Source organism: Lipophrys pholis (assembly GCF_963383615.2).
Source record: "Lipophrys pholis genome assembly, chromosome: 1".
In the NCBI taxonomy this organism is placed as follows: domain Eukaryota; kingdom Metazoa; phylum Chordata; class Actinopteri; order Blenniiformes; family Blenniidae; genus Lipophrys; species Lipophrys pholis.
In genome coordinates, this window is record NC_137635.1 from 11,774,265 (window position 1) to 11,801,264 (window position 27,000).

At 42.6% G+C, this 27,000-nt stretch overlaps 1 protein-coding gene across 1 annotated transcript in view; it reads left to right on the top strand.

The window, feature by feature from the left end:
• Window positions 1-27,000, top strand: part of tanc2b (tetratricopeptide repeat, ankyrin repeat and coiled-coil containing 2b) — a 167,979-nt gene that overhangs the window by 27,287 nt on the left and 113,692 nt on the right. Inside the window, exon 3 of the mRNA XM_080470237.1 lies at window positions 16,361-16,468. Within this exon, the coding sequence (XP_080326363.1) occupies window positions 16,402-16,468 (67 nt within the window). The 5' untranslated portion in view covers window positions 16,361-16,401. The remainder of the gene's footprint in view (window positions 1-16,360; window positions 16,469-27,000) is intronic.

Below are 27,000 nucleotides of genomic sequence, written 5' to 3' on the forward strand. Positions count from 1 at the left end.
CGTTCTATCCTCTAACCCCGACCAGAACAGCAGAAAGCCGCCACCTCTGAGCCTGGTTCTGCAAACGTTCCTTCCTATAAACAGGAGTTTTTCCTTTCCACAGTCGTTTATGCTTGCTCATGTGGAATTGTTGTGTTTTCTCTGTAAGAGTGCCCTCTAATGACTTTGGTGGATTTTGGGCTGTATAAATAAAGTTGAATTGAAGAGCTGACAGTCAAATCCAACTTGGTCGTCTGTCCATACGAATGTCCGTGTACTCCCATTGTTAATGTTTAGAGAGTATTGTTGTCAAGGTTTCATTAAAAAAAAAAAAAAAAAAAAAAAAAAAAAACTTGCAGCACCCCCCAGAGGCTCTACAGGGAAATGACATTGTGTTCAGAGTTTCTGCCGTTTCTGTGAAAACGGACATCGTCTTCAAACCGTTGTGAAAATACTAAAATTATGTGTTTTCACTTCAAAAGTTGTGTAAACAGTGTTTCTGTCTGTGTGCCTCTGTGAGCATCAAGCAGACAATAGGGAAACCTTTGTCAACAATCGTTTTTATTCCAACTGCGCTTGCTTTTCTGTGTTGTGCTGAGAGGAAGTCATTTGGGCTGCACCAAATGTCATCACCAATGCCCTTTTGACGTACCTTAGCGACTCTCTCTCCCCTCCTGTCTGGTCTGGTTCACAGTACTTTATTGATCTGTTCTGTTCTTGTCCTGTGGTTTCTGAAACCTGAGTCACAGTCTGAGGCTCTGATCACTTTCTGCTCAGACCTTTGGGACCTGCCGGGTACGTGGTCCTCTTGTGGGGTATTTATTTTGACGTCACTCGCTCTGTGTGTAGATTTGGATCAGAAAAAAAAGGATCCAGGCTTAATTTAACCCCACCATCGGGTTTCTTTCACCTTCAGCCGTCTGGGAGTCCGAAGTGCACACATTACCAACAGTAATTATGAGCATATTGGACCATAGTTTGCCTGATATTCTGTGTTCTTTGTTCGTGTCCTGCCAGTGCATGAGGTAGCTTGCCCTTAATGTAGCAAGGCAAAATTGAGGGAGTGGAGAATTATGCACTATTGACATTCCTGTCCGCTGACGGGGCTCAAATTAATCTGTGGTCTTTTCCTCAAAGCTTGTCCAAATGAAAAATGACAGTTGCCTGAACGGTCTGCCTACCTCTTGAGTCCTGGCCCTCCAAGTTGAAGCATGCCACTGTCAGTGACTTTCACATTTTCAGAGCCCGGCATGCCATTTTGTTTTATGGTGGGCTGTAATTGGCTAGTTGCTCTGCTGCAGCACGAGGTAAGAAAAAAAAAAAAAAAATGATATGGTTTCATTTTCTAGAAGCACGTGGGGAGTGCAAGTCAAAATAGCTGAGCTCTGCAAAGCAAAGCGGTGTGCAAGCATTTATTATATAGATGGCTGATGCTTTGACTTGTGTTCTGCAATCCATTTCAGTCTTGATATATGTGAAAAGGGTTAAAAACGCTGCCATCCAATACAGCTGCAGCACTCCACTCGAGTACACTTTTTTTTAAAGTTTGTTGCAGATGAAGACCTTTGTTGCTCTTGCCGATTTAAGAGGGAAACCAATCCAGGAATCCCCCCATGGCATTACTCCACTTAGAAGCCATGCTAAGCCTATCAACCACTCCGCCGCACTTTATACACAGTCGCCCCGGGCAGAAAAGTCCAGTACTGTAGCTGGCTTTGCCACTCACAGCTACAAAGTTACTACAAGCCTTTAAGAAGCCTCTGGCGAAAGACAGGCATAGTCATGAATTTTAAGAAAGGGAAATTAATTGGGATGCACAAATTAATTGGAAATGAGAGTCAGTGGGAATGCGGTTGAGTAAGGCTTCAGAAGTGGTTAAACACAATATTTGGATATGATTTTAGTGCGAGTTATGTAAGGGAGGTAGCAGAGAGAAGCAGTGGCAACCTCAACTATATGTGGAAGCAGCATTGGGCTGGCACTGGATACTTGTCACAGCAAAGCCAGGCAAGAAATGCAAGGATGTTTTTGCGATTTTGTACTGTCATAATAAGGACTTTAACAAACAATTCACACTTTTTTTGTTACGGTTATCTTTTACACTGTTCGTATCTTTGATGATTGAGTCTCCTCAGTCTGGATCGAATTGCATCAATCAAAATTATCTACCGCTCTCGTTTTTTCCCTTCAAGAAATGGATGCTCTGTTGGAAAAAGCCAAAAACAAGAAGATTACATAAAACTTATGAGGCAATATCCAAGTACACTGTCTTCATGGCCCTTATCATCCATCTCCTATACCATTTTACCCATGACTGACTATGGCCGGTGGCACAGTACACCAGTCCGTCACAGGGCAAACACAGAGACGGGGACATTTCACAATCACACACACTCACAGTCACACCGAGATGCAATTTATAGTCCTCAAAGAAATATTAGTGTTTTTTTTTTTTTTTTTAGCTGTAGGAAACTGGAGTACGAACTCGTACTGTCCACTGCACCAGTGATTCCCAACCAGTCGACCCCCCCCCCAAAAAAACAGTAGAAGGACCCTCATAACACACTTCCTGTATCTTTGATCTTTTCCAGTAGAATCTTTGTTTCTTCCTACGTCTACTGGACCTTTGCCTCGCAGCGATGAGAGCGTCTCCAGGTGGGTGTCTTAGGTTTGGACATCTTGCATGTCTCGGTGCACGTTGGGGGTTCGGCTTCTCTTCCCAAGGGGCCGTGGTGGCTTCCAGGTCGGGGAAGCAAGCTTGTAACTGCGAATTTGCTGGTTTGAATCCTTCGACGGTGGCCTCTCAGACGTGCCATTAATCAAACAGCCAAATCAAATAAGGCGGATCACATGATCTGCTCAGGAAACCTCAGAAAGGCGCAAACAAGACGCAAACAGAGTTAAAAAAAAAAAAAAAAAAAAAAAGAAGGTTGTTTTAAGGTTGATTGATGATGGTTTGAATTAAAATTGATGTGATTGTGAGTAGGTGTTCTGACAGACTGCTGACTCTATGCCCCCCTGTTAGATGAAGTCATAAAGATAATGTTCGGCTGGAACACATTTTGGGTTCAGCTGTTTTATCAATATCCATTCCTGTCCCGCTGACAGAATTTGGCAGGCGTGCTGCTCATGAACGTAACTCCTTGACTGTGTGTGATATCTACCAACGAATTCAGGAAATAGGGCTCAATTCAACATTTTTTCAACAGATTCACCAGCATTTACACACATTTTAACGGGGCCATCAAAAACACTCAGTAATACCAAAGAACTGGGTCAGATTTTCTTTTGATAAGTTATAAATTTAGGACCTTTTCATGACGATCGTCCTGAAAAACAACACAAGCAGCAATATTCTCTCGGATATCGCAGCTTTAGGTAGCCAATATAAACGGAATGCGGCAGAAATCATTTATTTGTTATACTTTGAACACAGCAGTGTGATAGACCCTCGCTTACGGAAGACGGAAAGATCCAAGTCTCATGTCACTATAAGCGACTATTAAAAAAGGCAAAAAGGGGACTGATGGAAACCACCAGATGCTACAGGCCTCAGCCTATTTAATTCTGAGAATTTAATTTGCCCGGACCGGAGACACTGGCGGATTTTTAAAAGCCTCTATCTCAATGCAAATGTGTACTGCTGCCAAAGTTGATCACCTGCCGTTAGCAGGCTTTTGCCGAATGACCTTCCAGCCGCATGTCACGACTCTATTTGCCCCTTTAAGCTGTCTGTCAAACACCGAACTCTGTCTTCATCATGAGGCTGTGGTCTGTTTGCCTGGGCATTTTTGAGGCGCTTACATGAATACAAATGAGTGCATCTGAGAGGATTAATGGAAAAGGAAGAATTAAAAAAAACCCAAAGTGTTATCTACAGGATAGGTGAATCACACGTCGGTGTCAAATGTCAGAAATGGAGATGAAAAGCTATTATTTAGATGAGGTTGAGCTTGATCATTTGATCATTACAGCTGCTGGCAGCCGGGCTTGGCGTGGCAGCACATCCGAACGGCCAGCAGGTGTAGCAGTGAGGTTTATGAACGGGGAGAGATGACAGGAGGCAGCCGTCATGTAAAGCCATGTCCCTCCTCAGGCAAAAGGCGACTTCGTGGTTTTCACTATAGGCGATCTTTGACACGTGGGCGGGCTTTCCTGAGAGTTTGCCACTTTCTAAAACTTCACCACGTGAGATTTTGTACGATTCCACTGAGATTTGCCTCGATTCGTCCTCCAGCGTCACCCCGTTCAGTGAGAGGTTTCAATGAGCTGCTCATCCGCGCAGTCTTGTGTCGGATCTATTGTTCACAGCAGCAGCCAGACGAGAGCAAGGGAGCATTAAAGGAGCACGTTCACAACATATTAAAATCAGAGCGCTGCCGCTGTTGTCATTTCTATGTCTGCGGGGAGAAGTACTTTTTCATTAATCACTGACAGAGGCCTACTTCTGCGCCGTGTGCCGTAGAAAAGATTACAAAGACGTTCAGCTGAACTTTAAAAGGAAGTGTGGTCATCCAGCTCGGTGAGAATAAATGGGTTATGTGATTTATTTCTCTCCTCGGTCTGGCTGGGGGGGATTTTCTACACCTGAATATGTGGCTAACAGTGTTTCATCCCATTATTCGGTCTTGCCCAGACATCTTACAAAACAAACAAGGGAAAATAAGAAGCAATGAATAATGTTCTCTTACATTTGGCTCCCTTTGACTCTAATAAAGGTTGACATGTTATTTCAGTCGCTTCCTTTGAATGGATTTAAACGGGGGGGGGGGCTCTTGGCTGCCTTGATTATGAACCTTTGTGACAGTTAGCCTGTGTGGAGTGACTTTGGTTTCCCATGAAACAGCCAGAGCATGTGATAATTAAAATGGCTCCGTGTGGGAGAATTCAGTATGTATGAGAAGAAACTCGACGAGAAAATACAGCTTCCAAGTTCTGTGGGTTTTCGACTTCAACTCGGCCCCGAGGCTTTGCTCCTTTAACTGGTGAGCGTGTTGCTGTAAATGTTTTTGGGAACCCGAAACTGAGGCCAGATGTTGTCTTTGCTCTTCAGCACGGAGCTCTTGCAGGTCGAGGTCACAGGTCGAAAGACGGATCGTGTATCGGTGGAGAGCGGAGCGCTTCGGGGTGTCTGCAAGACACGAAAGCCTGGGGGAAGGGTTTGGAAGTAGAAGGTCTTAAACTCTCTGAAGTGATTGAATTCAATCAGCGAGGATGGCAACAGTTCCTCTTTTCACTTTTACAAATGACAAGTTACTCAAAAACTTTGAAAACAATAAAAAAAAAAACCAAAGTTAATGTCCCCCATAATTTAGGTACATTTCTTTTAGAATTTTAGCTCATCATGTCAAATAAGAAATCTTTCCAATGATATGCTACCTCATTAAAATGCTATGTTGCGTCCAAACATCTATCGATCAATACTGAGTCTGGTTCTTTGGTGGTTTGTGTTTGCTGGATTCAGTTCAGTCCTACTTGCTTCAATCTGCATCTTTAATCTGCTGCAAGACGCAGAAGTCGGGAAGGTTTGTTGGCTCATAAATGGATATTTGACCACAACATTAATTGTTATAAACTGCCGGACATCTACTCCATATGCTTTAAAAGTGATTGTGGGCTTCATTAATTTCTAATCGGTGATTGTTGAAATTTTATTAGATTGCAATTTAGTGTAGGTGATGATAAAAGCTTTAAAATCTGTGTATCGAGGTGGAAAGCAAGGGTGTTTTCTTTTTTGGAATCCTCTCTCCTAGACGCCGTTACTGTTGTCGGCTGGACGATGTGGGACTGATAACATAAAGACGCATGTTGGAAACCCACAAGAAGCCATTTCAGTTAATGAAATGTTCTTTTTTATGGCGCGGGGGGGGGTCTTCTGCTAAAAAATAACCAGTAGATTACATTTTGTCAGCAGTTTAAATGTCTACATTCAGACATGGGCTCAGTTGCAACAACAAATCATGGTGAATTTGATGCAGTTTTGATTTGTGCCGTGACTGCCTCATACTCAGTGCTAACAGCGCCCGGGGCTCCCGGGCGTTTACTCTTTGCAGCTGCAATTTCTCCGAAACGAAGCTGAAATTTTTAAAATTGATGGTCTGAAACCGCACAAGAGACTGCCATCTTTTCCTGGTAATTTTAATAAAAAAAACTGTTCCACTCTAACAATATTCTTGTGGCCAAGGTGCAATTTTCAGGAAGGGATGGGAGGAATAACCTCCCTTTCTGTTCGTATTGCCCCCCTACTGTTTTATTACTTTTTTTCTGCAGGGAATGGATGAATTTGATCCTGCCTGCATTGTGATTAACGGTGCTTCGTCACCAGACCAGACAGTACGCGTCAAATAAGTGTCTTTTTTAAAAGTAAAAAAATATACCAACTTTGTTCATCTCTCACACAGTGAGTTTGAGAAGCATGCAATTGACTTTAAACTCACACTGCACATCATTTGCTTCACACCAAGTAGCAGAATTGAACTGAAATCAGATTTTCCAGGTATAAGATTGTTGCAAACAGCAGATCTGTGGCTAATAAACATTTGGAGGCTTTCACCTCAAACGTCTGTTATCAACACCCCGGCAATGTTTATTACAGCAGTTCTGCATTGTTGTTTATATTCCTTGCATTGAACTGCTGAAATGTGACGTTTTAAATCTTTAAACTTTAATTTTTATACATCCCCCTAAAGGGGTTTAAAAATCCCCCCCACTTCTGTTTTCAGCTTAAGTCACACTGCTTAGAGCTGATATCAAGACACTCAAACAAAATGAAACCATGTCAACGTCTTCAATTTGTCCGTCCGTGTCCTTTTCTGCAGCTCAGCCCCTGTTTAGGCACTGTTTCAAATGAAGAGGCATTGTTTGTGTGTTTTCGATTCAGAAAAGTTTTGCGTTTACATGGCAAAGTTTTGATGTCCGTTTCTATGGAAGCGATGTAGTTTTCATGTCCGGCCACCAGTGGGTGTTTTTGTAATGAAACCACACACAGATGTACGGAGAGAGCAATACACTAAAAACATTGCCAATAGTGTACACTTTCAAAAAGTAGCATTTTCCTCCACGGAGACCGAACCGAACACAGACACATTCAAAACTACGGGCCATTTTAGTCCTCAATTACCCTGCAGGAGTACAGTTTATATAATATATATTGGTGCACAGGAATGCCAACATTGTGCTGAAGTAGTTTTAAGTGAGAGCGGATTGAAGCATTAAGCTTTCAGAGTTTTCTCCTCGAAGCCGTCTCAGCTGTGACTGATCTGTGTCTTGTGTGGTTCATCATGATACAGACATCCACACCTTCCCCTGTAGCAAAGAGGAGCAGGACATTCATTTAGATTAATAAATAATCTATCGCAAGGCAGGAGTGAAATTTAGTTACCAGCTCCCGTAAGTGGTTTCTGCATTGCCTCGTGCAACTCTCACCTTGTGAGCCGGGCCATGACACTTCCCCTTATTGATATCAGTGTGATTTATGGAGCTCGGCTCCCCCGGCCATCCTCAAACTGGAGATGGGAGTATGATTTATCCCTGTCTGATGCTGCAGGGTGTCTACTGTTGGCTAGATAAGGGAGGAGGCTGCGACTGGACAAGGTTTGAACTCCACTCCTCTTCTTTTTGAAAATCCTTTCGCAGTGTGAATCTCTCCTCTCCTGTGTTTAGAGATGCACCTCTGCAGCAGGATTTTTCTTTTAATGAACAGGCCCATCTGCTCCTTAGCTCCTCCGTTCTTATCGGGGCCCTGAAAGCAGGTGGAGGAAATCAATGGATCAAGGATGACTCAGCTTCAATTGCACCGCTATTACGAGATAAATATTCTGAAAGTGTGCCTCAGCTTCCCGTCTTCTGATTTGATTAAGGTTTGACATTTATGTTCCCCAGTCAGACTGCTGTATTGTACTGTAATTGCTTGAAGAAAAGTTGTGTCCCTCAGAGGGCAGTGGCCATTTGTCTCTCGCAATCTGTTGATGCTTCGCTGTGCTTTCGCCATTAAAGGATTTTTATTTTTGCCCCTGTGAAATTGATCTGTATTTCTTTCTTCGGTGAGCCCTAATTACCCATTTCAAGACAGATTCTTGTTCAATTTTTTTTAAAGGAGGATTGTTCTTTAATACCACTGTTTTGCATTGGATGGCACTTGTGACGCACCCAGTTTAACCTCCCCAAATTGAGGCAGTTTGCTGTGAGTTGGCTGCTTTCTGGATCAGCGCCACACAATACGAAGTATTGTGGTACAACTTCATTTAGGGGGTGGGCGATATGGCAAAAATATGTCAGTTGTTTTTTTTTTGGTATTTTTGTAATAAAGTCACGATCACGATTTTATCACAATTCTTTTTTACATTGATTTTTGAGATTAATTAGCAAGTTTCTGATCAGTGCAACAAAACCATTTCCCGACGTAAAACGTAGCCCGAATAGGAAAAAAAAGAAAAGGACAATTTAGCCCAAAGAACCTTTCTGAACATATTTTCATTCATATAAATTGTGCACCAACATGTGCAAATAACATAAACATAGCAAAAGGTAACAACACTGGTGTGATGTTTGGATGTAACTTCAAATCTCATGAGCTGAACTTTTTTCATCCATCTATAGAATTAAGTGCACTACTTCAGCCTCACTTCACACTGAAGCAGCCCAGCCTACTAAAACTGGCTTCAGCAGCCAAAATACTGCCTGTGCGTTCAATCCCCTCCACCGAGCGCACCCCGAGAACTTAGGAACTACCCCGCCACGCGTTAATGAATGTAGAGGAATCAATCACTGGTCTGTGTGTCGGCTGTGTGTCAGCATAGAACTGCAACATATAGAATGTGTTCTCTATATGAGTCTTTGATCTCTGCTTTGTGAGATCGTCAACATGTTCTAATCTTTCACAATCTAATATCGCCATGTTGCACACCTCTAACTTCAGTGTATACTGTTAATTTCTTTATGCCTTTTTCCAAGAACCAGTGCTCTTTCTCTTGCCTCGCTGCTGTTTCAATGAGCCGAGTTTAGGAAATGGAGCTCTTGTCGTCCTATTGAATTGGTTTTTTGTTAATCTTTGTTCCTTTGGATTGTTGCTTTCCAGGTCTGGCATGAAGTTGAATTATGAAGCAAAGTACAACCCGATATGTTGATATTTCGAAATTTGACCAGATTCACTGTGCCTTTTGTTTGTGAACTTCCTTTCTGGCACAATCTTCATTCAGATTTTCTCTACTTTTCTCTCCTTTCATCCATCATGATGCAAACTTTGTAAAGTCATCCACTCGCATAGGGACAGTACGGCTCCATCCAATTGTCTAATAATGTTTGCCCGCAGAGCATGAATGCACCACACGCTGAAATATGTCATTTGTGATAAATCCTGCGATACGACTGTTTCTGCCTTCCGTCTTCCAGATGAAGTATCGACTGTTTTTTCTTGTCTTCATGGATTCAGGACAGACTGGACTCCAGAGCAGACCGATGCAGTTGTTATTCCTTAGGGTCATAGAGAAAAAAAAACAACCAAAAAACTCGACCCAATGTATCTGTATGAGACACAAATTTGGATTAAAATCTGCTTCATGTAAAAAAAATTTTATAAAAAAAACTCTGTACATCTTCCTCCTTCGATTTCTTGCTGCAAGTTGTGTCTGTTAATTGCGACTCAAACGAGAATGCGGGAGTCTTCCCTGGGCTGCTCATTAGAATATCTTTGCAGTCTTTCCGAGAAACCGTTTTCCCTCATATTCTTAATTTTTTAAGTTTGTAAGCTTAAAAATCTTATGAAGGGTTTTGATTTGACTTCTAAATGCACTCAAAGATTTGTTTGTCACTGGCGTGCGCTGAGGAATTTTCTTTCATTCCGGGTAAACCCTCTCCCCTTCACAGTGCATGCTGTAACTTCTGTCTTTTAAGTAATCATAGTAAAAGCACTCCCCTGAGAAACATGTGTCCTCTATAATTCTATCATTGTGTCCCGGTGGGTTTTCTCCTTCGATGAAGTTTAATTTAGAGGCTGAGGTAACATGATATAAATCCTATTGGATGCCCTGAAACGCTGGCCTTTGCCATCCCCAGCCCCATTAAAGGGCGCTTTATTGATTGTAAATAAGCTTTGTAATTAATGGAGGGTCACGGCCGTTCTCGGTGGGGGGACGTCTGCAACCTGCTCCCAGCTGGACTTCTTAAAAAATTTAGATGGTGCTCGGTGATTAAAAATGTAATTCATTATATAAGAAGGCTGCTGTACGAAAGAACCCAGTTAATCCTCTAATAAAGATAACTCCGGTTCCTCCACGTTATGCCATGACGAAGCAATTCTCTCCCAGCAAGGCTTATAGCAAAACCTCCATATTTAATGACCGAGGCGAGTAATGCAGAGCCGAGTTGAGAAGCCTTTTCGCACAGGTAGCTGTCGGGCTGAAAAGACACATTCGGGGCCTGTTTTGCAGAGTGTTAATTTGGCCTTTTTTGTGAGCTGCGCCTACAAATGAACCAAGTGGTGTCTGTGCTTTATTTGGCCGCTGCTTCGGGGGTGACCAGAGCAGATCAAAAGTGGCTGGTGGATGTGCCTTTAAGTGTTTTTTTTTTTTTTTTTTTTTCTCTCCACACACACGAGGAGGAGCATTACGCTCGGGCTGTCGGAGATCCTGAGATGGGCTGCATCCGCTTACGCACATTATCTGTGAGAGCATGCTGCTTCTTGGCTTCCCTTCACAAAGGCCGGTACACAGGGTCAGAGAGAGTGGGTATGAGAGATGTGTATGCTTACACCCTCAGATGAGACATTGCTTCAGCTTTTGTATATGGCTGCTTTTCTTCCTGCCCGTCTCATCATCTCTCTCTCTCTCTCTCTCTCTCTCTCTCTCTCTCTCTCTCATCTCTCTCTCTCTCTCTCTCCTCTCTCTCTCTCTCTCTCTCTCTCTCTCTCTCTCTCTCTCTCTCCTCTCTCACTCTCTCTCTCTCATCTCTCTCTCTCTCATCTCTCTCTCTCTCTCTCTCTCTCTCTCCTTCTCTCCTTCTCTCCGGCGACCTGTGAGTCTCTGTGTGTGCCTACTCAGTATCCTGTCCTCCAGATTTCAAACGGGCGATCGCCCCTTTTTAGAAGCAGCCCGCAGTATCTCGCTGTTGTCGTGCCTGGATTGCTCACTGTATGCACGTATGAAGCACATTTATTTGGTGAGATTGTTAAGTCCTCTTATTTCATCCCCTTTCCTTCAAAGGCACCACGGAGGGCTGACTTGAACTTATAGTGGGTACTTACTGAGTCATGGCTCTTTAAGATTTTGATTTAGTATTATAATCACAGAATGCCTTCTGGCCTGCAGGCTAAGCGAGCCAGGCGTAATAAGCTGTTCTCGGCTCATATTTTATGCCGAGGTGAGGCTGTGGTGAGCTGCGCTGATACTCTAGTCGATGCCCCGGCTGTATCTCTGGAGATGAGCATGAATGCTGATGACCTGACCTGTGGCCACCCCACACTCCGGGATCACTGTCGACATCCTGTCATGGGAACGCACACGATTCCAGCCGGAGAGCGGCCTTACATGGCGGGACATGATTAAACTACCGCCGCACTTAAATGGGGAACAATACCTTTCAGCCCACCACGGCCACTAGAGACTGACACTTGAAATTTGAGTATTGTGTGTTTGTAAAAGGAGACTAAATGAGTCTGTGAAGTGATACTGAAGAAAACCAGCCAATGTCAAGGCTGTTTCTTTCAAAATAAGACAACATCTTTATTATTTCACCCTTTTTAATCTATGAGTGCCATCATTATATACTTATTTAACAAAGGGATGTATTTTCTATAGCTGCTGGCTTTCATGTTATTCCTCAGTTATTTTGATTACGGAAATACGATAACAGCAAAACAGTTGTTAATCTATAGTAGATAATAGTTTTCTATCAATATGTTGATGTACATATATTTATACACCTAGACAGATTATTTGGCAGATTTTAACCAGTGTGCTATTTTGCAAATACATTTTCTATTATATGTAATTTATGTTTAATATATATATACAGAGATCCAAGTGAGATTGTACATGCTAATCCCCCCCCCCCCCCCCCTTATTTGTGTGTTTTCTTTTGTTAATGGTAATTAACAGCGTGAAAAAGGCTTTTAATTAATACTCAGATGGTACAAACGGGTGATTATTCCAGCCAGCCCACAAAGTGATGCAGTGTGTCAGCGTTCAGTCACCTTGAAGCAGCTCTGCTGCGTTTGATGTGACTAACGCTTTTCATCTCTCCCTCCGGTAGGTGGAGGGATCAGTCGTGTCACAGATCATAAAGTGGATGTAATGACTGCCACGATTAGGCTGGCTTTTAACGCGCTCTTTCCCACAGCTCGCGGCTTCAACGCAAATTGTGGAATGCTGGTAAATTAGTCACGCGCTTTACTTAAGTCGAAGCAATAACTAACAGTGAGGAGTTACAGATTCTGGAATGTATATAACCCTCTACGTATACCCCACTAAAATAGGTGTGAGATGAACATTACCATAACCATGTTTCACGTATTCAAACATTTCTGCAATTCAAATAAAATATAGAGGACGCACACTTGGGCTTATATGGTCACACCCCCAATACAGGGTTAAGTATGAAAATCAAAGAGAATTTTTTTAATTCTGTGAAACTATTCTTTGGAAACCAATTTGCCTGGACTCACCAGTTAAGACAAGATTTTAAGCAAGTAAGGAGTACAAGTTACCGTCAACTATGTGCAAATGTTGGACAGAAAGCAAAAAGATCAGAAAATTTAACTCTTTAATGCTGATAGATGGAAAAATCTACTTGGAAAAAGAGATCCTTCAAGCTCAATGGGACTCACCTGATTAAATAAAGGTTAAATAAAAACATTAAAAAAAAAAAAAAAAAAGATGTAGTAGTTTGCACTTTGTTGCTTCCTGCCACTGAGGCTAAATAGAATCAGTCACCCTCATTACAAAAGTAAAGCGGGCCTTGGAAATAATAAAACAATGTGAAGGATTGTGAGAAAACGAGGTGAAAAGTTTTTCTAATCATTAACTATTACTGCCATTATTAACAAAACAATCTCTCTGTGTCAAATACTTCAATACAGCTACTGAGGCACTTAACACATTTCAATTATGAATAAAGATTAAAATTCACCTTTGGCATGGCAAAATGGGTGATAGCGCTTTATTAAACAACTTATTAAACGTTCTGCCCTTTTTGTGGCACGTTTAGTTTTGCTCAGAAGCACTAAATCATACGAAATTTCGGATCTTTAGAGGGAACATTTGCCTCGAGCGGGAGTTAACTGGCTGCCAAAGACAATCGTATCAGTTGCTAATAACGTGTTTGCAAAACTGAATCAGGATGTGAGCCGGATGCTACAGAAACACACGTCAGACGTTTCCCCGAAGACACAGACCCACATCAGGCTTTGCGTCTTCACTTTTGACAGTCTTGTCTAAGCGGCTAGGAGACACACCAGGTCCAGAATAGTCATATTTATTGCCGGTGATCCTTTGAAATGAGTGGATTATTATTCTTAAACCCTGCAGTGGAAAATGGACTGGGAGATTTGAGCTCACATCAAAAGATGCAATGTTAAAAAGGCCACAAATCTCATTTGTATTGGCCTCGAGCTGCCCACAGAATTCAGCATTTCTTTACACTGTTATTGACCGGATTAAAAAAAATAAAAAAAATAAAAAAAATGCTGCCCGGTGTGGTGTTTGATGCACTGTCATATCACTGCAGCTAATATCTGTGCTTCTTTGGTGTGAAAGATGTTAATAACAGAATTGTGACATTATAGAAGAAATTGCACATACTGTGTAAAACGGAGTGATAAACAGTGCATTTTGGTTTGCTATGATTGAACACCACATCTTCAGAGGATCAAACTTTTGGGAATGAGAGCTTATCTCACCTGGTGAGCCGGCGGTTCGATTAGATGGGAGCTGATAATCTGCTGGGATCACAGCATTTGGCCACGTTTACACAACATCGATATCAAGTGAAAACGCAAAACTGTCGTTGCTTTTTGTGTGTTCGTTTACACGATGGCGGTGCTTGGAGACACGGACAACAACTTGATGAAAACTGCTCCCGAGGTGGAACTAATTGAGAATGCTCCCGATTCCCTGTAAGTAGGGACAAACGCGATTCTTTGAAATAGCTTTGGCTCAGTCTCCCAAGTCCACTTCTCTAACCTCTAGGCATGCTTTTACTATGAAATGTTGTCATGGAAACGGGGTCCCACTCATTTACTAATTTAAGACGGTTGCCAGTCAAGGCAATTCTGCTTTTGATTATGAAAATGTGCAAAACTTGTGATAAATTCAAACCAATATAGTATATTCGCTGTGCTTTAATGTATGTGAAAGAAGAAGAAATGTGCCTGGTCAGCAAAAATTTGGCATTTTTAAGGTGACTGTCATGCTTCTCTGTTTTTATTAGATTACATTTCCACACCCTTTCAGAAGATGTGGATCCAGCCAGTTTGTGCTATGTCGGGTAGCCGTACACACCTGTTTGTGTATGCATTTTTAGAATATCCATCAATTTGAAAAATTTAAAAAAAGTGAAATATAGTTTTCAGTCAATGCTGAGACATCCTAGAAGAACTCAGAATAACCTTCGGTATGCAGAGTCGCAGTCCTGCTTCTCTTCTGCTTATTTGTGCTGAAAAGATAATATCTTTATTCATCGATAAAGCTAAAGATAGGCGCCGTGTGGCTCCTTTTCATCCCACCTGACTATCATATCATGAGCTGCCTGTCCGTCGTAGTCGTCTCCCTCGTGTCCTTCATGATGTTACAAGCAGCATTATGAACCTGAAAGCCTTTAGACTCCCTCTTAAGGTCCCTTGGGGGATTGTGAAAAAATTACTTAAGCACGGTGGGGGGTGGGTGGGTATTTTTGAGAGCTTTTTCATGTCCTCTTCTTTGAGATTTTTTTTCTTTCTGTGTGTGTGTGTGTGTGTGTGTGTGTGTGTGTGTGTGTGTGTGTGTGTGTGTGTGTGTATATTTTTTTGTTTGGGTTTACAGTCTGCTCCTCAGCTGGAGCTGCTCTGTGGGGCTTTGCTGAGTCACTCCCATCTAATGGAGAACATCTGCTGCCATGCTTTTTAACACCCGGCCTCACAGCGGACATATTTGTGCCTTTTTAGGGGTGGGGGGGGGGGGGGAGCTGGCCAGTGGAAAAACAGTGGAGGGGGGGGGGGGGGATTAACCGGATGGAGCAAAGTGCTTTCCTAAAATGTGGATGGTGTTGGGGGGGATGAAGCAGGTGTGCATCCTGTTGCTTGATACTAACAAGTATGTGGTTAATTAAATAAGCTGGGTTTTTTTTTGTCTATTGTCCTGTAATACGATCCAGAAGAGCGTCACATGTACCATGTATCACCCTCGCACTGTTGGACTCATGCACAACAGCTTTGTCTTTTAGCTTCCTTAAATAATTAATAGACTTTGTGTTTGTCTGAGTGTGTGTACTGAGTATATATAAGAATATGCTGGAGTGCATCCGTCCATCCGTCCATCCTCTGCTTTAGAATATTACATTTTTAGACATTCTTTGAAGTTGGTGAAATATCTTCACTATCCTACCTGAAAAAGAATGCCAGTTTTATTGAGTAATTGTTGCAGATTTAATTATTGTTTATTAGTTTTGTTATGCAAAGGTACTCCATAAAGTTGATAACTAACTCTTTACTCGTTTGCTCAGCTGGAATGTATTTGGACTGTTGTGTGAGCACATGGACCTACAATTTAACAGAAATATTTACTAAACAGCTGCAGATACCGTCATTAATAGTCAAGGAATTTGACCGCTTTGGAGTTATGAATGTATGTACACGAGACTAAACCGATCGAAATGTATGGTGATGAAAAACATTACTCTCCTCTAAAACCCTTGATTTGTAAGATGAATCCGTCTGTAGGATCATCAGACTCTCAAAGCAACACTTTCTGTACATGGACTCTTTCAGTGCAATCTGCTCCAAATTTAATGTTTCTAAATGTCCATTGATTGTTTTGAGATATCTATTCTCCTCTTCCTCTTTTCTTTGAGTAAGTTAGATTTTTTTTGTCAGCTCCATTTTACAATGTGCCACAAATATTTTCAACTTTCATCCATATACTTTGGTAGTTTTCACTCCGGTTGAGCTTTCATTGGTTAATATTCACTTTAGGGCCTGTTTACACAGCAGTGACTTATATTATTATTATTCATAGCATTTTTGCGCCACTTTATTAACGTCCATTAACTTCTTTCTTCATCCTCAGAATTTAGTTTGTACTTGCCTCCCAGATAAAGCCTTTAAATATAACTGTTCACAGTGTCACGGCAGACAGCTGGTTTTTCTTCAAGCGCCCTCAGAAATATTAATGTTTGCCGTCTTTTCATTCTCCAGCAGATTTCTCTGCCGTGGAGTCCAGGATATCTGCTGCAGTCATGTTCAGGAACAGCTTGAAGATGCTGCTGACGGGGGGGAAGGCCAACCGCAAGAGTCGCAGCAGTGGTGAGTCTGTTTTGTGATGCGAGCCACAAACAATGACGCATCTGCCTGTCAGCACACAGGAGGTGTTGGCTGCTTGTCTGGAGGTATTTTAGGAAGCAGGCGGTTCAGTTCAGAAGATGAAATGTGTTTTTGGTTCTTCAAAGCAGCTGCTGAAGAGACCCTCACCCATTTTTTTCTTCCTAATCATGTTATTCTTCGACAGCAGTACGACCAAACAGTCACTGATAATATGTTGTATTCGCCTGATTTTTGCTTTCTTTTAAAGCAGCCCAGAGACATTATTATTATTATTTTTTTAGACAGTGGCATCGAAGACCACTCTTTAGTGAAAATCCATCCGTAATATCTTCTCATTCTCTCATAATTTGGGGATCATTTATTGGTTAGCTCTATTTTTGCCGCGCCATGACCCGCCCTACTCTGCCTCTGATTGGCTCATTAGCCCTTATGCTGCATGGTAAAGATAGACATTAACCAATCACATCAGTGAACTCAGGGCGGGTCATGGCTTCATTGTCCTAGGGAAACATATCTGGCTTCTAGATGCTGCTTAGTGATGCATCATGGGGGATTTGGAAAATAAGCTCCTGGACGTCACCACTTGCCCAAAATATGCAAACATAGGGACTATTAGATGCTTTTATGATGTTTATTCTTCCACGGAGGTTTCATAGCAATGCTGGATTATATGCGCCAGTGGGATTACTGTGGACGTGTCTTTGTGTTGGAGTCCACATGTTTGAAATGTGTTTGTACACAACTGTGCCGGTGGTTGTCATTTAGCTCATTTATGATTGAGCACAAAATAGTTGGTCCAAAAGGATTTTCCGATTAAATACTGTCGGATTTACGAGCTGACAGCTCATTATCACTTATTAATTACTAAAAACTGCAGGAAAAATCTCACTCCACATCCTGTTTGGTTCATTTGTGAAAAAAGTTTTCACACTTGAGTAAAACTGCATCTGTGCTCGATTGGAGGTGAACCGACACCCGTCTCTCAGAAGGTGTTGCTACACTTCTTCAATGCACACCAGGATTCACCCACACTTCCAGCAACAGAGCAATCAAAGCAGTTTTTTTATTTTTTATTTTATTTGCTGAAACCAACCATGTAAAGTGTGAACACAGTGGTTCCCTGGGTGGCTTCCTGCAGTTTTGGTCTGTAAAATAGTTGTGAACTTCTGGAGGAAGTTCCCACAGTTTGTGTGGAGTTTTGCCACCTCAGGCCCCGTTTACACGACAAGGAATACGAGTGTATCCGCAAAACTTTCGTCACTATTGGGGGGGGGGGGGGGGGGGTCTGTTTGCACGACACCGGTGCGCGGATCCACTGTATCTGCAAAGTTTTTATACCGGCTCCCAAGGTTGAAAGATTCTTTCACGATAGCTACTCCCTCCTGCAGACACTGCCGGACGCTATGAAGCCTGTTACTGCGCATGTGCATCTCTTCCCCCTCCCTTCCCGTTGAAAATAGTTCCTTCTGCTCGTGCATCTGTAAACAAACATGGCGGACCCGTAGTGGTATCACTCACAGTCCGTATTCCAGTTTCATCATCCATATCAGTAGTTATGTAGTTGAGACTCACCCTTGATAGCATCCAATTCATCATCAGTTCATACAGATGTCGGGTACTCTCTAGATTAAATTTTTTTTTTCACGTTTATAGTGTATTGTTCTCCGCACACACATCTGTGTGATTTCATTACTAAAACCAAGCAACAGCGCCCTCCCGTGGCCCGGCATACTAACTACATCGTTGTCAGTGTGTCCGCTGCTGCAGTGTAAACCCACTCCTTTTTTTTTTTTTTCACGGATTAGGTGTTGTCACGTGAAACGTTGTCGTGTAAACGGGGCCTCAGTTGTCCCCGATTGACTCCCATCATGTTGAGATGCGATGAGGACTCTGTGGGGTTCATGCCATCTGTTGCAGCACTTCTTGCCCTTCTCCTGGCTGAAGATAATCCTTAAGACTCTTGGCTGCTGAGACCTTGCTGACAGTACTGCATAATTTATAGAAGCATGTTAAAATGCTTAACAGCAGTGTAGATCCTAACCGAATCCTCGGAAATCAACTCTAGTTTTTAACCTCAAAAACACATTGATTTAGTTTTTTGTTTCAGAAAAGTTTCATGTTTACAGAGCAACGTTTTAAAAACTGTTGATACAGAAACAGCAGACATACTCAAATCAGTGTAGTTAGCATGCCAGACCACGAGTTGGCGCTGTCAATCATTTTTGTAAGGGAACCACACACACACACATGCTTGCACAGAACAATATGCTCTAAACGTTAAGGCCCTGACCACACAAGCCAAAACAATCTTTTTTTCTCCCCGTGGTTCTTGAAAACTTTTCCGTCCACACAGTATCTGTGCAGAAAATATCTGCGTTCACGCAACACCATGAAAACTGCTCAAAACGATGTAGTACTTATGCCAGGACCATAGATGGCGCCGTGACTGACACGGAGCATGTGAACAACTGAGAAATCGACAAATCTGACATATTGCCTTAATAAACCAACTAGTGTCGGTAGCTTCTGCTGCACGATCTGGAGCATGTTGTCCGCCATTGTTGTTGTTAAGCGACGTCACGGGCGCGGGGTGGCAGCGCCGAGAACATAATGTGCTTTCGAAAAGTTGAGTTTTTCTCGTTTCCATGAAGACGGATTCAGAGCGGTTTTAAAGAGTTGCATTTTCAGTGACACCAAGCACCTTTGTGCGTAAACAACAAGCGTTTTGTGTTTTCACTTGAAAATGTTGTTGCGTAAACAGGGCCTAAGTCCCTCTGAAACGGACTCCACGTTTTTTCCCACCTGCCTGGTACAAATCTCATGATTGGCTTCTTGCTGTAAGTTTGCTTCGGTGCCGTTTCCCCCTTTGTCTTAACAGACAGAGGCCCCGCTGTCTTAATGATTGCTGCCTGCGCTGTGTTATCAGAGCTGTAATGAAGACACAGTGTTAATTTACCTGTTATGCAAACACATTACTTCCTTCAACTGTTCACAGGAAGAGGCATTTAAAGCAGATCCTCACAACAAACTCCCAACATACTTCCTGCTGATAAATCCTCCTGTTCGCCCCTTTTACTGTGTTTGTGTATTTATGTGTGGAGCGGTGAGGAGACCAAGCAATGGTGCATGACTGGAGTCCCCTCCAGTGTTTTGATATCTGTTGCTGTCACTTTGCTCGGATCCACTCATCCCTGCAGACGAGTGGTGCTCTTACAATCTGCTTCCTTCACTGCAACATCTGTATCCCCAAGTTTCCGGCAGCTTGCAGCACATGTGTGTCTGCTGTAACAGAAACGTGCCTGGATTGACACCAATGCCACTTTTAAATTGTATTTAAACACATAAACTTGTTTAAAAAAAAAAAAAAAAAAAAGAAAATACCCAAGGCGTGGACACAGACGTTGTCTTAAATAAGCTGCCTCAATACTTTCAAGGACGCGCAGAGGGCTGGCTCCACCAGCGATGACTTATCAGCATACAGCAGACAGGGAGCGCTAGAAACCAGCATCCCACCACCGCTGCTGTGGGAGGAGCGCTTGGCTCAAAGTAAAGGACGTGCTACCCCGAAAAAAACCAGCCCCAGACACGTCGCCTGCTGAAATTGGTCTCGGTTCAAATGGGAGATTGTGCGATAAGTCGATCGTCGTCTGTGTTTGATGCAGTTTCAGGGATGCCGGAGCTCAGAGGGGGAATACGCCCGCTAATCTGAAGACAACAGACGAGCTCGCCGTCCCTTGATCTGCGCTTGAGAAAGTGTTTGAGTCCCACGTTGCTAAGCTGGTGAATGGCAGTTTTTAAATTGAATAACACAGATAAGCTGCACTGATTGTGATGCGGCAAAATTTTTACAAATCTACGGCGAAGCGCTCAGCGAATACGGTGTTATCTCTCCGGCAGTCAAACATTATTGTTGGCTTGTGCTGTCCTCAGACACTATCATTAATGTTGAATTAGTCTCCTTCTCAGTCTAACCAATCTGAGGAATGACGTGCCATTCAGTATCTGAAGTGAATGTTCACTTGAGATCGAGTATAATCTCACTGACGTCTCGCGATTGCTCCAGCAGCAGTGTTCTGATATCAGATATGAGCCTTTTCGTTAAGACACGGAGCAGATTTGAACCATTGCGAGTGTGTGTGTGTGTGTGTGTATGTTTGTGTCGCTGGAGGCAGTTTCATGTTCAAGTACATCCGCCTGGAAAGTTGGAGAGTGAATGAGGTGGAAAATGTTCCCTCATGGTCTCACATATTACATTGTTACTTTCCGCTTCCTGGCTGCCGTGTGAATCAAAAGTAGAGGCGCGTGGAGAAAGTTTGTTTCATTTTCGCAGAGTCGCTTGGGTGAAATTTGGACCGCCATCGCCTTGGTGGTCCCGTCAGGAAGGATGGAGAGGGGGTGACTTGAGACAAAGTCAACAGCGTGACACTGCAATCACAGTTTGTGGCTTCGGCTGATTAGAAAACGAGGAATGAGGTGGAGAGGTCGGAGTGTCGGGACGGGAAACTGTTGCATGACTAATAACTGCTGAGAGAGACGAATTATCCAGATAAAATGGAGTTCAGAAAAATGATTGGCTTAGGAAATGAACTGACATTATTTAGTAGTAGTAATAAAAGTATTTCACCGAAATGATCGTTTCAGGAGGTTCATTGTTTTGCTTTTTTGAGAGATCTTGTCACGGATGAGATATATGGGTTGACCAATGAGAAAATTAAGATAAAAATGGTGTTAAAGCACAAAGATCAACAGCTTTAAAGGGGTCGTATTATTCACGTTTTCAACACTTTCACATGGGTCTCGTTGGTCCAAAAACTTTGTATTCAAAGTTTACTGCCCCAAATCCAGCTTCTCCTTGATTTTCAGTTATTTGAATATCGGATCATAGGAGCTACATTCAGAATCTGCTGTGTCTGTGTGAGCTGGACTGGCTCCGTCCACACATGCCCATCTTGGGAAGAGGAGGAAGTACTTCCTCTCATGTTGCCATGTGCCAGAGCAGAGCTGCCTAATTGTGGGAGGAGTCAAAGGGAGGGTCTACCTTGATTGGGATTGGCTAAACCCCTGATGACACTATATAGGGTTTGATTTCTGATTGGCTCGTTGGAGCAACACACTTTTTAAAAACAGACACCATATCATCATAGAGATGACAGAATTTCTTCACTTCTGGACCGTCATTCCCAGGTATGGTAAAGCATTTTACTGTTGGAAAACCGTTAGAAAGTGAATTTTGCATACTATGACCCCTTTAGGTGAGCGGTTTTCTAGTGAAAACAGAGCTGCAGCCTGCACGTTTCCAGAAAGTGTTGTTTTCCCCCATTTCCACGGAAACTAAGCATTTCGTAAAGTTCCACCTTGGAAGCTGTTTCCAAAAAGTTGTGTTTTCAGTGTCTCGGAGCACCATTGCCATGTAAATGGACGCCCAAAATGCACTGAAAGTTTTTGTGTTTTCACTTGAAATCGGTCATGTAAACGGGCCCTTAATCGATCAGTCTTTTTATCCTCCAGTGTGGTAAAATTGATCAAGTCGAAATGGGAAAATGCTTCGAACAGAGAACAGTTTATGTTACATTCACATTCACCCATTTGGATTGACACACAAAAGAAAATATAAATATGTTAACAATGAAGCAGAAGCAATAAAAACTGTCAAATTACAATGTAAATTTTAACATCGTGCTGCCATTCCCAAGATGTAAGTTTTATTTCACTTTAAAATGCACTGAAACACCGTCATACTCTGCATCAAATATGCTTTTTGTCATTTTTCTGCTCTGACCTTGATAATAGCAGATTAACATACAAAGAACGGGTGAAAATAATCTTTCAGGGGACGACGTTCACTTTGCACTCAACTACTAATGCTCACATACAGAGTCACTATTCTCAGTCTTTCTCATGGTTATGACACCATTATAAATCTTTTGGCGAGATTTATCTTTAGTCGCGTATCGTCTCATCGCACAGCTCAAACCCACGCCGGTGTTTTCAGGCACTCTGGGTCTGCGGTGGAGCTCGATTGACAGCTTTCATACTGTCCTAATCGAAGCAGATTAATGGGGTGAGTGCACTGGAGTGCGACTGAACCCAACAGGTTTATGTGCAGGGAAATGTGTTTGGTTTGTGTGGCGCCGCTCTTCGTCTGATTGATGGCTTCACATTGCACTTGACTGATTCAACCCGGGGAAGACACTCTTGTCAGACACTTCTTCTGTTAGTAGGGGGTATTTAAAAGGGGCTAGAGTCAACTAATCCTTGTTTTTATTTGAAAAAAAAATAGGGACTTAAACTTGCGTTTTTGGAGATATTACCAGTATGGCGAGCACATCCCTGTCTTTTCGGCTCAGAGATGCAGCCGTGATGCGCTTCACTTCCAGTAGCTCGGCAGCTCTGAAGGCAGCAGGTGCTTGACAGGAATCAAATCGGTCCCCCTAATTATGGAGCTCTAATGAATGGCTCATTTTCCACGGTGCTGGAGAAATCTAATTAGAGATCATGAGATCAGCAAACTTGCTTTTAGCTCACGGGAACGAGCAAGAAGTGACACAACAGCAAGGCCCGAGGTGTATAACGAAGGAAACCGTCAGTCCTAAAGCTGCAAGTGACGCCCGGCCTTTCTGTTTAAATGCAGCGTTGTCACGGGTCAAGCTTTTGCCTTGTAGTTGTTTACATGCGGGTTCCTCGAAAACGGTGAGAGTGGCTGATGAGATGCTTCAGAAAAGGCACCAGTAGTGAGAGTGACTCACTGGTATAATTCTGCTCTGCTTCCTTTTCCTGGTACATTGAAATGACACGTCAGTGATTTGGTTTCCCATGATGACGCCCGTGTCAGAATCTGTTCCAACTTCACTTCTACGATCATATATCCTCATTTTATCTTTATTCCATCAACATTTTACCAATAATTAAGTGAGGAGGCATTATGTGTGGACATTTCATTACTTCATTATTGCTGGTAAAGACACGAAGGACTCAGTAAGAATTTTGAGAAATAAGTAGCTTGATTTATAGCTTTAATTGTTTTCCATCCATCTCAAAAACAAGCAACAATAAATATGAGCTAAAGAAGAGAATACGGCACTAAAGCCCTGTAACCTCTTCTGAGACTCTGATCTGAGCATCAGCAGTTACATCGAGCTGTAGTTAAGGGACCATTTGCATACTGCTCTTTATCATTTATTTAGTTGATTTTTGCATTTGCCGATATATATTTGTGTTATCTCCCGAGTTGTCAGTGTCCTTAAAATAATCTAATAAATGCATTACATAAAAATAACTATGCAGATGTTGCACATTTACATATATATTGCTCCGTGCAAATCAAGCTACAGAATATCTCGTAAACATTAGTGACCACGTCCACTGAATAGACATAAATCAGTCCACCCTGGAGTAATAATGTGCGATAGATGGAAGCGGCTACAGGAGGAGCAGCAGCAGATTCTGGCTGATCTCCACCGAGCGACAGATTGGCTCCTACGGCTCCACAGAGTGGCCTCTTCCTTCCTGTATTAATGAACCCAGGAAAAAAAGAAAACTGAATGGACGGATTTCAGTGAACCAGGTCCTGTAAACATGCGGCGGCACAGTCCTCCCACAGAGGGATGTCATATGTAGCGCCTCATTCACAACCAGAATGGGAAATTTCCAGATTTCACAACCAAATATTTCTGGACCTCGTCGGTGACATCATTAGAAAGATTAAGGTTTTGGTAAATAGCTTCAAGTAGCAACAAGAAAAACTCTTAAAAATGACTTAATTAGCCTTGTTAACGGTATTATTGTGATAATTTGTTTTGCTACATAGGATGAATGATAAAACCCCAGCATGTTAAACATGTCCCACCTATCATGTAATATCATTGTAGACAATAGAGCTTCAGGTTTTCCTGATTAAAGTCGGGGCCAGATATTTTAATTACCAATGACAGAATCACTTTGTTATCATGAGTGAGAAAAATAGACAAGAGCTAATAAAGTTGCCTGTGTATAAAGTAACTTTATGCACATTGTGTTTTGAAGTGAAGCAATCCCACGAGATTTTTCCTATAATTGATCATTCTGATTTAGGTTTGAATAAACTGAACAGAGGATCACATTAACTTTCACTAAAGTGAGCTGCAGCTACTTCTTGTCTCTTACTTGAACCTCAATAAACCTATCTTTCACTTATGGAACTGACGTTCAATTCTAAGGTATTGACAGACGGTTCGATATTTGCGGTTTTGCAAAATTCCTTTTCTTACAATTTCCCTTTTCAACTGCTGCAATGCACTTCAATATGAACATTATCCTGTGTTTGTGTATGCAGCCAGTGAATTCAGCAACCCTGTATGCATTGTTGTTCTTTAATTAACCCATTTTAAGGTGCTTTTTCAGAACATTGTAGGATCTAACGTTGTTCCCTTCAGAGTGAAAGAAGGACACACAGGAATAAAGCAGGAAACCTCAAATACTGAGTTCATTTCTGAATTTCACTGATAAAACCGACTCGACCACAGCTGGTAGAATAGTTGACTAATTAAAGTTCCACCTAATTTGTATTCAGCCGTGTTTTTTTAAAAATAATTTTTTGGTGTGTGTCTGCTGCTGCTGCCTGCCTCTCAGAGTTTCATCTTTTATCTCACACTGTGTATAACCAACCACCGTATGTCTTAATTTCCTTCAAATGTGAAGATTAACATGCTGCGCGGGCTCAGACTGTAGTCAGCACAGCAGACAATGGCTCTGTGAATCAATATGGTGCACAGCTGTGGAGAGGAGCCCTGACCTTTGGTTACTAAGAACAACAGTCTGATGTCTGCGACCTCCTCGAGCGCCACTGCAGCGAGGCATTTAGCCGTCTTCCTTCAGCTGTCGACATTGAGAGAGGCCTTTATGCGGTGTCGACGGAGCAACTGTGCGTCATCGCAAAGTGTCTGTCAGAGGAAAGTTGCTGCATCAAGAGTTCTGCTCCGACGACGAGATGCCTTCTTATGTAGATGTATGCGCGGCTGTAATGTGTTTTCCTCATCAGAGCGTGGGAGATAGAGTGTTTGTGAAGCTGTCAGAAAGTACTTGTTTTGGGCTTCTCACTCTGTCGCTCCCCTCGGAGGATTGGTTTGTATATTCTCCTTTTAGCTCGACAGACTCATTACCATTTTAAAAAGTCTGCGAGGGAACTCTGCGTGGAGACTGCCGCCCGATGATCCCGAGGCCCCGTCCTCACGAGCCAGAGCGATCTTTTTTCTCCCCGTCGTTCTTAAAAAAGTTTCCCGTCCACATAGCACCATGAAAACGATGTAGTACATATGCCAGGCTTATTGGTGGCGCTGTAACTCTGCCTCAGAAATACACCATATAACAAATAGCATCAGCAGCTTCTGCAGCTTGATTTGGAGAAGTCCGCCATTGTTGTTAAGTGACGTCACAGATAGGGAGGTGGGGTTGTCTGGTCGAGAGGTGGGGCGATGACATCATCGTTTTCAGTCAGTGTGTATCTTGTCCATCCACACTTGAACGCTGAGCGGCGTTTTCAAATTTCTCCACTCCGGAACCTTTTCTAAAAATGCAATTTTTAGGGTCCAAAAACGTGTGGACAGGGCTCCAATTTCAGACCCATTTAAACAACGTTTCAAGAGAAAACGAATCGTTTTTGAATTTTTGGGTTTTTACATGGTCATGTTCTGAAAACTTCGTCCGAGGCGGCATGGCTCGGTTGGTAGAGCTGTCGTCTCCCGATCCAAAGGTCGCAGGTTCAAATCTCTGCCTCTCTACATGCCGAAGTGTCCTTGGGCAAGACACTGAACCCCAAACTGCCTGGGTGAATACAGTGTGAGAGTGAGCGGTGGTTGGTGGTCGGAGGGAGTGAATGAATAATGCAGTGTAAAGCGTCTTTGAGTGTCTTGAAAAAATAAAACCAATGCATTTTCATGGCAACAGTAGAAATGCTGAAAATGATGTAGTTTTCATGTTGGGCCACTAATGGATGCTGATTGTTTTTGTTATGAAACCACACACACGTGCACAGAGAAAGAAAACCACTATAAACATTAACAGTGGGAGTACACAGACATTTGTACAGACAGACAACCAAGTTGGATTGTTGTTGCGGTGATTGTCAACTATAAAACTACCAAGTTCCAGGAGAAAATGGACTGGGAGTCATGACACTCTGGCGGCAAACGTTGAAATTGTCAACCTACTGAGCATGTGCAGAAGAACTGTTAATGTGCATGCAGACTAGCAGAATTTCCACCTTCTACACGGAGACGGAGCTCGAGCGTTTCCAGAAAAGTTGTATTTTCGGCTGTTTCCACGCAGCTGGAGCCAGAGTGTTTTAAAAAAAAAGTTCCACCTCAGGAGCTATTTTCAAAAAGTTGCGTTTTCAGAGACTCCCCCAAAATGCAATGGCGAAAGTTTATGATGTTAATCGCTCGTGCCATGAATAGATGTCATTAGAGTAGCAGGTTGCAGCACCTTTTGTTTGTTCGGAGATGAGGTGTTTGGTAAGGTGGGCGACGTGCCCCCAAAAA